Raw genomic sequence first — 17,720 nt, forward strand, 5'->3', positions numbered from 1 at the left:
CTCCCACCTGGGAGATATGTAACCTGCACTTAAGACAATAAATGCTGGATTGGGAATATCTCTGATGTAGCACTTGAACAGAATGATGTCCTTCACAGCCATTATGTTGGCCAGGTAGAAAAGGCTATTGCTGAGCTCCAAAAGAGCATACTGTCAGCAACATTTCTGCCCCATCCACAACATTGATGGGACGCCGGTACACGATCCCTGACTGAACTTTACTAAATATTGAAGAAAAATTCAAGTCCACATAGTAGTAAAGAACTCAGTCTGGATAATGCAATAGTAAACTCTATAACAGGCTTGGAACATGTGCAAAGAGACCTATCTGCATGGCTATAGGGTGTGGCCTCTTGCGGATGGTGTTACCAATTTTTTAGAATTGGTGGTAGCAGAGCTACTATAACTTTTTCTAAACTGGTAGTAGCAAAGCTACCATGGACCAACGTCTATATGTTCTTAAAGATAAATTCTCATGCATCCATATTCATCAAATATGCATTTACTTCACATATGTTTGAAACTAAATATTATCCCTTAACCGAAAGATAGGTAAGTAAAAGAAAGCACATAGAAAATGAAAAATCTGCTCTTTCTAGAGGTACTAGTTAGAAAAAAATAGATTGATCACCATTTTGAGATATTTGACCCCTAACACTGGTCAAATTTGATGATAAAACTTAAGATTCGCCGTCTATGTCAACATATCTCATAAACTAAATAATCTTGAAAGTTAATATTTATTATATGGTCTTACATCAACTTTCTTATTAAAAAAAATGTAGTAACATGAAAATGTTTTAGAGTGGAGATATCAGTGGGTGAAACTTGGGTGGCATGTGTACAGCACATTTTGAGCTAAAACTTTACAGAACTACATTTGACATGTGCCTGCATATGTGTTAAACGTTTTAACAAAATGGAGATGGTCAGGTGAGGACCTTGTCTAGAATTGTCTAATTTGACGTGGACTGTGTCTGACACCCAATGTATGCAACACCATCCGATTCTCTTTTCTTTTCATAGCCCAAACAGACCTATTAGGCTTTCCGACTTCTTTCTTCTGATTGACTCCTTAATCGCACTGCCCAAAAAACTTTATGTCTGCACCATCAGGTGTAATTGGTCAATTGGGACAGCTTGTTAATGAAGTATCCCTGTTGTTGTTGTTGCTGTTGTTGTTGTTCAAAAAGTAGTTCAAATGCCTCTGAGCACTATGGTACTTAACTTCTGAGGTCATCAGTCCCCTAGACTTAGAACTTCTTAAACCTAACTAACCTAAGGACATCACACACACCCATGCCCGAGGCAGGATTCGAACCTGCGACCGTAGCGGTTGTGCGGTTCCAGACTGTAGCGCCTACAACTGCTCGGCCACCCTGGCCGGCTTTTGTTGTGGTCTTCAGTACAAATACTGGTTTGATGCAGCTCTCCATGCCACTCTATTCTGTGCATGCTTGAGCAAGTACCCGATCCAAATTCATGTAGAAGTAGGCAATGTAAACTTTTAGTGAAGTATGTGATATATTGTAATTTTATATTATTTTGGTGTGTGTTTACAATTATGTCTTTGTTGTACATATTAAAAATTATTTAACACCATTTGAAATAATTTAATGACATGTAGAGCACAAAGTTCATTATGCCAATTACAATTCTTTATAAACTGAAATTTCATATACACATGTTTCTCTTCCGTCATTTCAATATTTTCAAATCTACGAAAACAGAATTTTGTTTATGTGATGTAGTTTTTGTGTAAAAAGTGTAGAATGTGAAAATAGAAACTTCCAGAAAACCTTATAACATGACATAGTCAAATGTTTAAAATGTGAACCATTGGCGTATTAACAACATTCAGCACGACTGTAAAAACATTTGTTTGTATGAGTTATTAATTATCAAGCTACATCCACACTGGATGTGCTGCACTACGCAGGAAAATTGATTGAGCAGTGAGAATGACATTGAGCAGCACAGAACTGCACAGAATGGAGCAGTGTGTTCAGAGTCTTATGATGTGTCAGCATGCACTTCAGTAACGTTGGAGAACGAGAAACACTGTCCAAAGAGAGCAACACATGAACAAACTGTTTCCTTTGATGTGCCAACGCTGTTTGTAACCTGTTCATCATTGTGCAGAGAAGCACAGTTTGATATCCATACCAGATATGCTACATTGAGATGCGCCACACTGAATCTCTTTGCTTGATTCTGTGCGATGCAGCCAGTGCGGATGCAACTTTAGCATTCAGACATTGGAAAATACAGGCAACTTGAATGGTTCACTTACACATCTGAAATTTGCGTACTTCAAAGATGATTTTTTTAAAATAAAATCTTAAGAAATTTTGTATAGAAAAGTTATCGGGTTACTAAAAAGCTTAATCTGAGAAGATAAGTATTATTTGAGATTCAATATATTCCTCATTTTGCATTATGTCCGAATATAACCTATGGTGTGAACTGTCAAGATATTACAGGAAACATTTACAATATTATATTGAAATATTAAGCCACTCTGTATAAAACAGCACAAAGTAGACGTGAAATCAGTATTTCAGAAATTCGTGTGGAGTTTAACGATAACAATCAACAGACACAGCTGCACCAGATGTTATATATACGTCGACGTACTTGAAAATGGAAATCTTCTGAAACAGCTGTTGTAATAATCAATAAATGTTTTGAGCAGTGATACTGAAACCTTACTTGCAATAATTATTTTAAATTGGTAGTACTCTTGCAGTTACACAACTGACTGTAGACAGGAGGGCATATTACATGTAGGGGACTCGTTTATGGAATTTTATCGAAACGTAATTGAAGTAATAACTATTTGTTAATTTTCTCAGGAAAGGAATTCTGTGAGCACGCAAAACACACCACTATTCTTTACATCCCTACTCAAACATCATGAAAAAGACTTTTTATGTTTGTTGACGGGAGTGAAATACACTGCATACCGTATATCTGTAGCAGTCTACCAATCTTTCTGGAAATCGGGCCAACAGAAAGTAGACGAGTAGTTTGTGACTTCTCTTTCTGGTTGTCTCAACCTCTCTGTTCTTGATTTGGACTGCAACATCCACTGAAGTTGATTATCTGAGTACCGATTCCTTTCAGACAATATTCATAGGTGTTGTAATTCTTCAGCAAGGCTTTCCTTGCCAGGAAGTTTTAGAGCTGTATGGACCAGAGTCGTTAGCATTGAATTTCTTAAGTCATTGATCGCAATGGCTCAAAATGTAGTGGTGGAGGTCATTGTGCGTGGATTTTCTGTGTACACTGTGGCCCAGGTACCTGCTTGGTCTTGTCCGAACTGTTGTCTCAAGGAAAGGTAGCTGACCCCATTTTTTGAAACCGAGCGAGGTGGCGCAGTGGTTAGCACACTGGACTCGCATTTGAGAGGACGACGGTTCAATCTCGCGTCCGGCCATCCTGATTTAGGTTTTCCGTGATTTCCCTAAGTTGCTCCAGGCAAATGTCGGGATGGTTCCTCTGAAATGGCATGGCTGACTTCCTTCCCTGTCCTTCTCTAATCCGATGAGACCGATGACCTTGCTGTTTGGTCTCTTCCCCCAAACAACCCAACCCAACCTCTTTTTTTGAAGTTCCATAATGAATTTATGAATTTTATATTAGGATGTATAGAGTTAATTTTACGTTAGGATGTATGGAGGTTAAATGTTGCAGGCACTCTTTATAAGGTTTGATTGTTCCATGTGGTGGTGCCACAAACATGTATCGAAACAAACATGTTGGCTTGAACTTTGTATGTGTTAGCACCTTTGCTTCAAAGTGTTCCATAAACACATTTACTGCGGCAGATTACCTATTGTCTTGCTATTGGTTTGGTTTGTTCATATTTTTTTCTGTCAAACTGGAAATGAGTTGACATGAAAACACGACTAAAATGTGCAGTAAAACTGCTGTTCAACATTTCATTGATTAGTTCCAAGGAATTTATAGGACAACAGGGAAAATGCAATTCTGCTAGTCAACAACGGCAATGCTACAATCTTAATGTAATGTGCGGGATACAGTAAAAACACAATGCCCACAGAACACAATAAACAGGGAAAACTAATAACGCGGGACAGAGGTTGTAATGTAAAGAAGGCTTGTGGTCCGTCACGCACTTTATTAACATCTCGCCTGCCATTACATCCACTAGAGCTGGGTAAAGCTGCATGTGTGTCATGAATATCAGTGTGGGTTATGAAAAGCAAAAGGATCATAAAAGGGGGTTGTGGACATGGGGAGTCATATTCGGCTGTAAGTAGTGGCACAAGATCAACTGTAGTTCACATTCTCATTGGAGTTCATGCTGCGAGTACACATTATAACACTACTTGCAGCACCTGAAGGTGATGATTGGGTCAGTCATAAAGATGATATGTGTGAAACGGAAACAGCTCTGCTGGACATCTGTAAGCACATCATTAATGTCAAAATGGTACGGCTCCCATTCTGCAAAACATACAACTATCCTTCACATTTCTACTGAAATATGTTTTATTGTTAGTATGTGACCCATTATTGGTTACATGTTTATTGCTGTGGTATTAAGTATCCAGACAGTATTTATGTAAATTGCACAAAAACTAAAGCCTTCAATAATTAGCATGTGTTTCTGCATCTGGTTATGTAAGTTACACATATAAGAAAGTTTGGAACAAACAACAAAATAGAAAACATATCCACCTTTCAAGAGGACGTACATAGTCTTTACTTTCAATATTCATTTTAGTACAATTTTTCTGTTGTGTTTCAGGGACAATGAAGAGTCAGTGTACCCATCAAGTGATGTACTGAAGGAATTAAACAATATAAGTAAAGAGAATCAGGTGACATCTTTTCCTAAGGTGAGTGCGTCTCTTCATGCATTAGATAGTAATATTTTGCTCAATAATTACAAAGATTATAAATCAGCATTGGTTGTAACTCATGGATCAGTTTTGTGTGTAGTGAATCCAAATATCACCAAGAAGTCTGTCGCAAAATTTATTTACTTTGTATTGCAGAAAGATATGTTAAGACAGACGGCTAAATTAAACCAAAACAGTGATGCACAAGATACTAATGATGAGGAAGACAGATACGTTGAAAATGCTGGAAGTATTATGGAGAGTTTTAAGGCTGATGTGGATTTTACAAAGAGCAAAGTTGAAGTGGATAACATTGAGCAACCAATATTTGAGAAAATATCCTACAGCAAAAAGGATGTTGGGAGAGTCGCAGACAATATGACTGATTGGTTGCCTCCAGTTCCTTTAACAAAATCACATTTTGCAGCTATTGCAACAAATGTTGACAGTGATGCCATTATATATCTTCATGATAGAGAAGGTAATGTATTGCTGCCTGTGAGAAAATTAGTAGACTTTGTGGATTACTGTTCTCAACTGAAGAGACATTTTGTCCAAGGATTGAACAAAATAATGTGAACACTTGTTTAATATGATGTGCGGTCACCTGTTGACATCCAAAACACAATGATTTCTGCATATTAATGGTTATCAATAGGATTGTTAAATAACTTACCAAAGACGATAATTGAAAAAAGTTGAATTTAGTAGGATGTTTTCTAATTCAGACCACAATTCTATGATAATGTGAAGACCAAATAATCATAAACTTTTAGCTGTCTGTGAGAGGGGTCAATATTCCAGAATTATTTCTTGACTATTGACTGGACATTGTCACCTAAATAGTTTCATAGACCTTATTAGCCACATTGTAGTTCATTGTAATCACAAGACCCACTGAGAAGTATGGTGCAATCAGTAATTCATAGTTGCGAAAAGATATTCTGGATCACTCTTCCCCTGGTGCCTTCCACACATGAACTTGTCCTGCAGTTGGGAACAATTTAGATGTACGCTGTGTTAGTGCCCTCCACACATGAACTTGTCCTGCAGTTGAGAACAGTTTAGATTTAGGCTGTCAGACATTGTGTGTTTCCATTGGTGTCTAATCCATATGTAGTATGTTTTGCTTTCCTGAAACCTCTCTTTGAGGTTTGGTAACAACAGCTGTACCATGGAAGATTTGTTTGTGCAGTTACAAAGTCAGAGTCATTAATGAAAAATTTGTGCGTTAGAACACATGAAGTTTGCTGTTTCATTGCAGCACCATTTTTATTAACAGGTAACAACCCTCTGGGGTTATAATATAATTGTCGTTTATAAATAGAAAACTAGGCTGCAAATTGGCTTTTGGACAGAGAACACTGTCGGGTCACACATGGTATGCAGCATGATAAGAGTCACATATATATAAAGTAGGGATTGTACAAAAATATGTGGTTACTGCGTTAAGATTTATTTCGGGCAACCTGGTAAGAACTACAAAACAAGTTTTAGAAAACATGTTAATGTTAGTGAGTCCAATCCATCAACATGTAGTACTCATTTAAGGGAGTACAAGTATTCCGCTAATGATATCACAAAGAACATTACCATTCTCTAAATGGCAGAAAAAGGTGGGTTATTGAGTATTCTTGAAGAAGTAGACAGATAGTGTTTGTGAGTATATAGAACATCAATAATGTTTTTAACTATGTAAGTTCAGATAGGAAATATCTGTTTCCGAGCATACAAATTGACTAAACGTTAACAAGACACCTGTATATTAGTATGTCCTGAGATGCAGGTACAGGTTGGCAGTGTCTTTATATACATAGTAGACACAAGTTTTATTACATTTATGTCCATCTTGCTCGGTGTGTTATTCATAACAGATGACATCATTTTTTGTCTCTCTACACAATGAGCAAGGCGATGCAGTGGTTAGCACACTGGACTCCCATTCAGGAGGACTATGCTTCAAACCCGCGTCCGGCCATCCTGAACTATGTGATTTCCCTAAATCACTTCAGGCAAATGCTGGGATGGTTCCTTTGAAAATGGCACGGCCAATTTCCTTCCCTAATCTGAGCATGTGTTCCATCTCTAATGACCTCATTGTCAACAGAATGTTGAACATTAATCTCCTCCTCCTTTGTCTCTTTACATATTCTGTTGTTATATACTATTTGTCCATACACAGTATTCTGTGTACATTGTGTGTATGATACAGATCGATCTGGGTATAGTCTCATACTTAATAGTGAGGCCATTGTTATGAGACCCTTTGTCCTACCATCAGTTTCATGTTTTCTTACTCTGGTAATAGTGTTTGAGATGACATGTAATTGTGGCTGAAACATGTGATGTGACACTTATCACACAACTGATGGAGAAATTGTTCAGTGGTCATGTTTGAAATGAATTTTAAAAAAATATTATATTCTCATTCATTTATCATCTTGAAGTTTTATAACTTATACATTCAGTGGGCAACTGCTGCAGTTAAACTCTCCAGTATTGGGGGTAAACCATAAATGTTACTGACACGGGGAAATGCATGTCAGTCCCTGGCCATCTGTTGCACAGCAAAATATTAACACAGATGGTCATGCTATGCCTAGCAAGCCAGTGCTATGAAACTTTCTGGCAGATTAAAACTGTATGCCAGACAGAGACTCGAACTTTGGACTTTCGCTTTAGGCAAGCAAGTGCTCTACCATACTTGCCAAAAGGCGAAGGTCCTGAATTTGAGTGTCAGTCTGGCACACAGTTTTAATCTACCAAGAAGTGCACTGCATAGTGAAAATTTCATTCTGGAAGCCAGTTTTAGCGTCTCATCACTTTAAACAAATGAATGAGCTTCGAATCAAAACTAATACTGAAAGTAACAAAACCTTTGAACATATGTCAGGTATGACCACCAGCTTGGTATGATGACTGACACAACTCTGATGAAAGACGGATTTGTCTGAAGAAAATAAGAACAGGGACTATTAATGTTATATCCTTACAAAAGGATGCCAGAATTCGGGGCATCACATTGATATTTACAGATAGGCTCTTACCAATAGCGTGACTAAGCAAATTGAAACAAATAAGTAAATTGCAGTAAAGTGCTGGGAAATGGATATACATTCATGTATATGAACACCTTGAACGAGTAGAGATAGTATGTTCATGTTCACAGGACATATACATTTGTATGTTCTGCAGAAATGTTTAACATTTCAATTACCTCGATTCAACATGCATCCCACTGTCTAGTAGGCACAGGGTATACCATGGGCCCTGATAACTTATTCCATGTGTGATGGCATTGATACGAATAAGGCACAAATGGTGTCTTGTGGTATAGCCATCCTTGTTGCATTCGCCCAGTTCTGAAGTTCATCTCTGGTGGTTGGCATTGTGTCATAGCGGCACACCCGTCGTTTCACCATATACCACACATTTTCGACTGGCGACAAGTTTTGTGATCTGGCAGGCCAGAGTAAAAGGCTGAAATCCAATGCAGTCACTGTGATGCCGCTCCCCCTACCTTCAGCAAACTAAAATGTGGCTATCATTTTCACACAAATAGAACCGGAATTCATCTGAAAACAATAGCTGATACCTTTCCTGTCCCCAGTGGTGTCTTTCCATACACCACTGCCATCTAGCATGTTCCTGCACATTCGTCAGAAGGTGGGGGAGAAGTGAATGGTGTGCACGTAATCCATGCCATAATAAACGGCGACAGACTGTCAACCTTGATAGTGTACAATATGTTCCACTGTTGCACCTGAGCTCAGTATGACGCAAATCTGCTGGCCGCTGTGGCCGAGCGGTTCTAGGCACTTCAGTCCGGAACCGCGCTGCTGCTACGGTCGCAGGTTCGAATCCTGCCTCGGGCATGGATGTGTGTGATATCCTCAGATTAGATACATTTAAGTAGTTCTAAGTCTAGGGGACTGATGACCTTAGATGTTAAGTCTCATAGTGCTTAGAGTCAATTGAACCTATGGCCTTGGCTGTATGCATCACATTCTCTCATGCCAATAATGCACCCTCTTTCAAACTCATTGATTTTACTGTATGGTACGCACATACATCTATGAGGCATTCTGCACACCTGCTCAAGTTACGCTCATCTATTACCTTCTATTTATAGTGACAATGAGTGCCACAGGCACATTTCACCGATAGATGATGTTGACTGGCGATGTCAGTGTTGACTATGAATCTGCGGCCCAACACGGTTCAAATGCTAATCATTTCTGCAGATCATACTAATGTATATGTCCTGTGAATATAAATGTCCTATCTCTAGTGTTCTAGGTGTTCTGTTTTTTTTAATCCTGCCACAATAATAGTGGCTAAAGAACTGGCAGGTAAAGTACTTAATATGGAAAATGTATGCAACAGAATAATTAAAGTTTAAGATAATGCTGGAAGGAAATATCCTTGATGTAAACCATGTTCCTCAAATAAGAAATAAGACAAAAGCTAAAGAAGGGTTTATCATTAAACTGGAAGGTGCTGTAACATCATAACAAGACTATGATTATAGGAGACTTTAATGGTAGATTTGAGAGTAATAAAGGAGAATATGAAGTTGTCATAGAAAGCCATGAAGAAGATTACAGAATCTTTGAAGGGTAGGTTGTTATTAGCCACACATCTGAGAAAGAAATGGGCCATTGGTAATGGATGGTATAAAAAAAAGAAATAGGCACAAGTTTACCAGATACAACAGGAATTTGCAACAGAAATCCATAATAGACCATGTAAAAATAACAGAACTAACCAGAAAATGGCTGACAGAAGTGAAAGTGACGCCAAGCATTAATCTCGATGACAATCACGGACTGTTGGTGGGGACATTGAAGAAATTCAGTGAGGGTAAATGTATGGGGAAGACAGGCAAAAATCAAATACTGGGAACAGAAACAGAGAGAAACACAGGAGATGTACAGGCAAAAGATTGGAACACTGCTTACTAAGATGAGAAAAAGAATGGAGGAGGTTCAAACAGGCTTTAGTTAAGGGAGCAGAAGAAAAAAATTGGAAGAATGTCAATAGAAGTCAGATGCAAAGAAACACCATTGTGGGATGAGAGAATTGCAGCAGCAGTCAAGAAGAAAAAGAAGGATAGCACATGGAGAGAATGGTTGAAAAACAGACAAATAGAGATGTCTAAGCACAATGGGAAGGAAAATGATGATGGGGAAAAATTCACATAAGAAATAGAGGAGAATTTAAAGATGTCAAGAAGAAATTATACCACACATAAGGTAATAGAAAGTGGCAAACAGAAAATACTTTTAAGGTCATCAACAGAGAGGGAAATCTGTGTGGTAGGAAGTAGTTTTTAAAGTATGTGTGAAAGACTAGAGAAAAAAATACGAATAAATGAAGTTGAGGGAGACAAAAGAAATAACATAATCACAGAGGAAAACATTGGTAAATGAACTGGTGATATAGAAAGGAAAGATCTGTAGACGTTGGATGTAGGGAAACCTGCATTAGAAATAAAAACAAAATGGGGAAACGCTTTAGGCAAATGTCAGGATGGTTCCTTTGAAGGGGCACAGCCGACTTCCTTCCCCCATCCTACCCGAATCCAATGAGACTGATGACCTTGCAGTTTGGTCTTCTGCCTCAAATCAACCCAACCAACAAAATGGGAAAGCCTCTGGAGTAGATGACATCACAATGGAAAGCCGTATGATGTATTGGGATTCAGTGACTGTGTGGAATAATAAGTTTAGGGTGCACATGTGTAGATAGTCCTGATGATTGGATAAAGGCAATCATTGTACCTACTCATAGCAAGTGTGACGAGGTGCTCTTCGAGAACTAAAGAGCCATAGCTTGAAGATCTGTGAAAACATAATTTTACAAAAAACCATAAGAGAACAAAAACAAGGATTTGACCATGAAAGGTCATCTATAGATGCTATTTTTACAGCTATACTGGTGGTACAGAAAAGATAGGAATTTTGGAAAGACGTAACAGTTGCCTTAATAGATTTAAAAAGACTGAGAGAGAGAGAAAGAGATATGGTAAGGTCTGATAGAAAGGAACTGTCAAAATGAATGCAACTCAGCATCAGAAATATGTCTAACAAAGTGCCTGAATTGTTTTAAATAGATGGTAAAAAATCAGAATGATTTAGAACAGATAGAGAGGTTTGATAAGGAAATGATATGGGAAGACATTTTTTTTTTTGGGGGGGGGGGGGGGGGCACTTGGTACTTCGACTGCCCCACACCATAAAGTGGTTTGCAGAGTATAAATATAGGTTAGATTTAAGGTTCAGGTGTACTGCGCCTTTTCAATCCAAACAGTTATGTAGTCTCCAATAACTACTCTCCTATCTCAATTTTTTTCTTATAATTCAATCACAGCTTTCCTTAATTTCGAATTCCTGATTGTTGGAAATTGATTGTATGCATACAACATTGTATGGCAGTAGCCATTTTCTTAAAATTAGTTTTGCAAAAATCTTGTTTATTTTATGTTAATAAAGAGACATCAGTGTATTGACATGTATTGCGACACTCCTATGAGTATAATTCATGCACTTTAATTGTGAACCAGAAAGAACTATCTATTATGCTTCTGACATGATCATGAGTTCATTAAAGTACAGAATTTTTGCGGTCCTATATTTGGGATTTTTCCATTAAGAGTCCAAAGTGTGAAGTTTTATGTACCCTTATTGTCTATAAGTAAACGTATTGCTAATTAATGTTATATTAGAAAGCGCGTTTTAAACAATATGCACTTGCATTTCCTTCACCCCTACCCATCCATCCACCCACCTGCCCCCTTTTTTTTCTTGATTGATGATACATGTTAGCACAAATATTTGTGTTGTATTATTTGTTTGAGGTACTCCTTGGGTGGCGTACAGCAGTTAAAGAGTTCACCAGCACCTAGAAAACCCAAAAATATGTCATACAGCTCCTAGCTCTGCATAGACCACTTAAGGAGAGCCTCAGAGTAGGCATTGTTAATACTCGTCAGTGAAGATATTATCCAGCAATACATTGTGAAGACTCGTGAAAAAATTTTCAAATCATTTTAGTGTGTACCTTGTGTACAGTAAGTTGTCAGTTCGCATGGTGGCTATCGGATATGGCAGGAAGTACATCTTGCCCTCACATTAAGACTGCCAAGGGTAGAGGTATGGTGAGGGGAAAGCAGCATTAGTTATTGCAGCAGTGCTGGCACCATTACAATAATATAGGGTGTTTCAAAATGAACATACCGGTTTTAAGGCATTGTAGCATTTATTACACTCAACTTACAATTGTAAATAATACACCAAATGAAAGAGCAACTACAACAGTTTTGTATACCTGTGCATAATGTACAAAGAGTGACTGAAAAACGTGTTGAACAGGTGCGAGTCTTCCACACTTAGCCCCAAGAAATATCCCTGCAGAAAGTTTATGGGCCTTCCTTTTTTTGGAATGAACTGTAACTGATGTTTCTTGATGTGTGACAGCTATGGCCTGTGCCTCAATGAGAAGATACTGAACAGCACATCTTCATTTGGGAGCAAGATGGTGCACGGCCTCACTGGCATAACTCAGTAGGTGACTGCTTAAACGACATTGTATCCGACCGTTGGATGGGGTGCAATGGGCTGATTGACACAGCATTTATGTTCACACACAATCTGATGTGATCATGTGTATGTGCCTCTGATAACAGCTGATCTATCCGACTTTAGAAACAGTGTTATTGCAACAGCTACTTGTGACAAATTGATCAAGGTGTCGGAACAACTCGTCTATCGACTCGATGTGTGATTGGTGTTCACTCTGAATAATTGTAAGAAAAGCTGCTTCTGTTTCTCTTTCATTTGCTGTATTATTTATAATTGTAAGGTGAAGGTAATATGTGCTACAAAGCCTTGAAACCTGTATATTCATTTTGAAACATCCTATACTTTGCATCTGGAGACAGCTTAACATTGGCAGCTCTTTGAGACAAGTCATCTCTATCTATCTAGTGCGGGTTTTCTCCATGTCTGTCTGCACCAGTGAAATCATCAAGTCATCGTGGACAAGCTGTATCTCTGTATATGACTGACTGACTGACTCCTCATCATCCAGCCCAAACTGCTAAGGATAGAAACTTGAGATTTGGAGAAAGTATGGATTTTACACTGTAGGCATCTTTTAAGAAGGGATTTCTCGAAATTCCAAGCCTAAGGAGGTGAAATAGGGAATGAAGAGTTTTTTAAAAAAATGTCGCTATTAAGGCAAGTTTGAAGCTAGACCTATGAAAATTGGTATTTGGTTTCTCGGTAAGAAATAAGGAAATTTGTGTTTCCGTGGTTTTGGAAATTTAACCTTATGGGGGTGAAATAGTGGATGAGAGCTTTTTTAAAAAATTTCATCATTAAGGAACTACTAAAATCTATTTAAAGCTACAGCTATGAACATTGGTATTTGACTTCTTGATTACAAATAAAAAAAAAAACGTGTTTCATTGTTTTTGGAAATTGAACACCTAAGTTGGTGAAATACGAGACAAGATGTTTTTATGAAAAATTTTACTAGGAAAGCATTTTTAAAGCCAAATATACAAAAATTTAAATTTAGTTTCGCAGTTACAAATAAAAAAAAAAGTATGTGTTTCTCTGTTTTTGGAAATTCAACCCCTTTTGGGGTTTAATGGAGGATGTAAGTTTCTATGGAAAAATTTCATTGTGCAAGCATTTTTTAAGCTAAATCTATGAAAATTTGTATTTAGCTTCTCTGTTAGAAATAAAACATACACGTCACTGTTCTTGGAAATTCAGCTTCTAAGGGGGTCAAACTTTTATGAAAATATTTAATTGCAAAAACATTTTTAAAGCTAAATTTTGGTAAATTGGTGTTTGGCTTCTTGGTTAGAAATGAAAAATACATGTTTCACTGTCTTTGGGAATTCAACATCTAAGGGGGTGAAATAGGATCATATTCATTCATTGATGCTTCATCGCCCTGCCCAAACCATTAAGGGTAGTAACATGAAGTTTGGAAAGGGTGTGGATCATATACTGTAGGCATCATTGATGTAGGGATTGTCCAAATATCAGTCCTAAGGGAATGAAAGGCTTTTTGAAAGTATGTTGCTATTAAGGGAATTTTGAAACTACAACCTTGAAAACTAGTATTTGGTTCCTCAGTCAGAAAATAAAAAATATGTGTATCAGCATTTTTGCAAATTCAAACCCTAAAGGAGTGCAGTAGGGGATGAAACTTTTTAAGAAAATATTTTGTTTGATTAAAAAAGATTTTAAAGCTAAACTTATGAAAATTGGTATTTCACTTCTCGGTTAGATTTAAAGAAATATTTGTTAGGGGATGAAAGTTGCCATGGAAATATCTACACAAGAACACAAAAGGCATGTTTAACAAAAATTTTGGGCTCCAACTATTAGAATCACCTTTTGGTCAGAAGTACATTTGCAAAAGACCGTGCTTACATGGCCTTAATTGGTGTGAAAAGATTAGAAGGTGCTGCAGTTTGTGAACAACATAAAAATTCAAGTAAAGAAAGAAAAATAATCTGCAGCCCATAAATTCTATGCAAACAAAGCATTTAGCACTAAGTTAGTTTACTATGTTTTGGTTGACACAAGACCCTCTCATGTGGTGACCCTGAAGTGAAATATGAATCTACTGCAGAGAAGTTAGATTTGAAGACTACAAAGGTAAAGAGACTTACAAAGAAGGACAAAACATAATTTTCATATGAATACAAGATTTACTGATGAATAATTTCAGAATGACTTATCAAGATTAAAGATTCCAGTATATGTGCAAACAATGTCGGTAAACGTGTGAGCTATTAGTACAGTGCATAAGGGTAAGCAATTGTGCAAAATCAAAAGAACAACAGACTTAATGATAACTACAGTTGAAAATACAACCAAATATTGGACTTCACATCCCATCTGATGTGAATTAAGAGATTAATTGACGTCCGAAAAAGATTAACATAGCATGTGAAAGCTTAGCTTCTCTTGTAGCTTATTAATCATAGAGGCAAATATTATATATGAAAGCTTTGCTTTTCTTGTAGCAACACTATGTATATTAATTTAAACCATTAAATTTTCCTGTTGATGTGTTTGCGCTACTTAACAGTTATGTTGCTATTGACCTGACTACATCACATGTCCGTCCTATGCTCTAAATATCCGCTGTTTTCGGCTGGCAAGATCACGTGACATGAACTGTGACTGGCTTAAAAAAGTGCATCGCAATTGCGATTTCAGTACTTCGGAAAGTAACATGCGGTGTTCGGTGGAATGCGAATTTATACCTTCGTTATACGAAAATATGCAACATACATGTTGCTGCACATCAAAGAACATTCCAAATGATGTTTTTTCCCTTGTGTTTCGTTTTCTAAAGAGCCGGGAAATTATAAGCCGCTGTATAAAAACATAACCATTCAAATGACTGACCAATTTTACAGTTCTGAGGGAAATTATAGTCACTTAACACGGAAAAAGTGTATTTTCACCCGGGAGAAAGTGTATTTTTATCTGGAAGATCTGGGAAAAATCCAGGAATTTTTTTTTTCCTTGTCCACGTATACACCCTGTGGATAGAAGTTACTATTTTCATTGCTGCTCTCTCTCCAGCAGTCAGTTGTTAGAACCAATTTTCGAGGCCTGTGAGAGTGAAGCTTGTGATTTCCTTCTGTAGAACTGATGAAGATCTCTGTCCTGCAGCACACCAGGGAGTTACCCTGGGCTGCAGTATGGGAGGGGTATCTGTCTTTGGGCTATGTCTTTGTCTTTCTTAGGTTCTAACATTCCAAGTCTTACCTTTTCTTTCTTACTTCCGTCTTTTCATGTTCACTAGTTCTACTGACAGAACACTTCTTCTGCCTGTATATCTAAAATGTGTTTTCACAGGATTGTCCGAGCTGTAGTAATGCTCAAGTAGCTTGTGGACATAGTAGTTTAATGTCTTGGCACCAAAATGGAACTTAGTTTTGCTGAATTTATTTTGAAAACAATAATTAACCTTCGCAATACCAAGGCATTTTCAGTAACATATATTACTAGAGAGGGGGGAGGGGGGGGGGGACAAAACTTTGTGCTCACCATAAAAAAAAATTAAAAAATAAATAAAATTCATTAATTGATCTTGAATTACATTAATAACATACGTTTGAAAGATCTATTCATTGATAATCAGGATCCAGAACCTGAATATTTCTATTAAAACTGTTTTCAAAAATGCATTTAATGTCTTTTACTTACTTCGTCATTTATGTTTACTAAGTCTGATTATCTTGAGAAAAATTAGTACTAAAAGTTGGTATAGTACTATTGAAGTGCCCTTTACTATTATTAAAAAAATACAAAAACTTGAGGTAATACACAAAAACCTTAAGTACATAACATAGTTTGCGAGAAGAATTATTCACCCCTCACTTTGGAATCTACTTCACACTTAAAACATACAACAGTTTTTACTGTGTTTACCACATGTGTATCTCTTACAATTGTTGCAGATTATAGTTGTTTTGTTCACTTTCTTGTACTTTCCTGCATTTCAAAGGCTTTCACTAACACACAAATGACATCTACCTTTACCTCCATGAGCTTCCTTTGCACTGAAGTTGTGCTTGATTTTCCATCCGAGAACACCATACCTGAAACTACAGGCTTTTGCAGTCCTACAAATATTTGTAGAACTTTCTCCAATGTGTAGTTTCATGAGCTGTAGTCCCAGTTCTCGAAGAAAGAGTCGTCGCTTATTAAGTTTTTTCTTATTTCAGTCTGGGAAGTTCAACAAAAATAATGTGTAATTATTTACCACTGCTATGTCCACCAGAGTATAGAAAATAGACAGCAGCCACCTTCTTGTAGCCCTCTTAGTTGAACACTTCCTCAGTCCTCTTAGTTGAACGTTTCCTCACTATTTGATCAGTCATGTCAATGCCACCTTTAGTCTCATTACAATATAAATTTATAACTGTTTTCTTCAAAGTGTCAGTAGGTGAACCAATTGCAGTGTCATGATGTTTAGATGATAGAAATAGCAGATTTCTTTTGGGTTTTTCATGGGGGATATAAGAAACAATTGTGATAGTATCACTGAAAGCAAATTTACTGGAATATAATTCTCATCTTGAGATATCTTTCAGTCTTGAGGTATGTTTCCTCTTAGCTTATAATGTTCCCACGAGAGTTAGCTTGTGATTCCTCCACAGATCTTTGACCAAATCAATTGAAGTGTAATATCTGTCTGTAGTGACATTTAACCCTGAATTACGTATAGGAACCACCAGGCGTTTGACCACAGTAGCAGAGAATTTGATTGTTGTGTACCATCATTTCTTTTCCCAGCATAAGGCTCCAAGCTGATAACATAGCTAGTTTTAGCGTCTGTGAGCATGTGTAAAAGTATATCATATTTACCAGGTTTTTCCTTCATGAAGACCTTGAAGGGACACCTGCCACAGAACAATGACAGTATTTCATCAATAACATTGTGCATCCCAACAAAATAATATTTTGGCAGTGATTCATTCATTTTATCAAAAACTTCTCCTATTGCAGCAAACTTATCACATTTCCTGCAATCGCTTAGCGACTCTGTCATCAAATCTTACTATTTTAGTAAGCTGCTGGAATCTGGCTTGGCTCATGGTAGCAGTATAAACAGACCTTCCTGAAATGTAGTCCCACACATGTGTAACGGATGACTTCTTGTCATTTTCCTTCGCAGTAATAATTAGTAGCCCCATATATGCCATGAACTTAAAATCAACACACAGTTAAAGACGTCCTGAAGGTTTGCATAGGATGACTAATGGGGAAGACCACTGACTTGCATTGATCGGCTTGAGGACCCCAT

At 37.3% G+C, this 17,720-nt stretch overlaps 1 protein-coding gene across 4 annotated transcripts in view; it reads left to right on the forward strand.

Annotated features, from left to right (window-relative positions):
* The window catches only part of LOC126457111 (RING finger protein 17), a 505,497-nt gene that overhangs the window by 438,668 nt on the left and 49,109 nt on the right, over window positions 1-17,720 (forward strand). For all 4 annotated transcript variants that reach the window (XM_050093159.1, XM_050093158.1, XM_050093161.1 and 1 more), the window contains 2 exons: window positions 4,778-4,868; window positions 5,028-5,352. In XM_050093159.1, the coding sequence (XP_049949116.1) occupies window positions 4,778-4,868; window positions 5,028-5,352 (416 nt within the window). The remainder of the gene's footprint in view (window positions 1-4,777; window positions 4,869-5,027; window positions 5,353-17,720) is intronic.

This window comes from Schistocerca serialis, chromosome 2, assembly GCF_023864345.2.
Source record: "Schistocerca serialis cubense isolate TAMUIC-IGC-003099 chromosome 2, iqSchSeri2.2, whole genome shotgun sequence".
NCBI lineage: Eukaryota > Metazoa > Arthropoda > Insecta > Orthoptera > Acrididae > Schistocerca > Schistocerca serialis.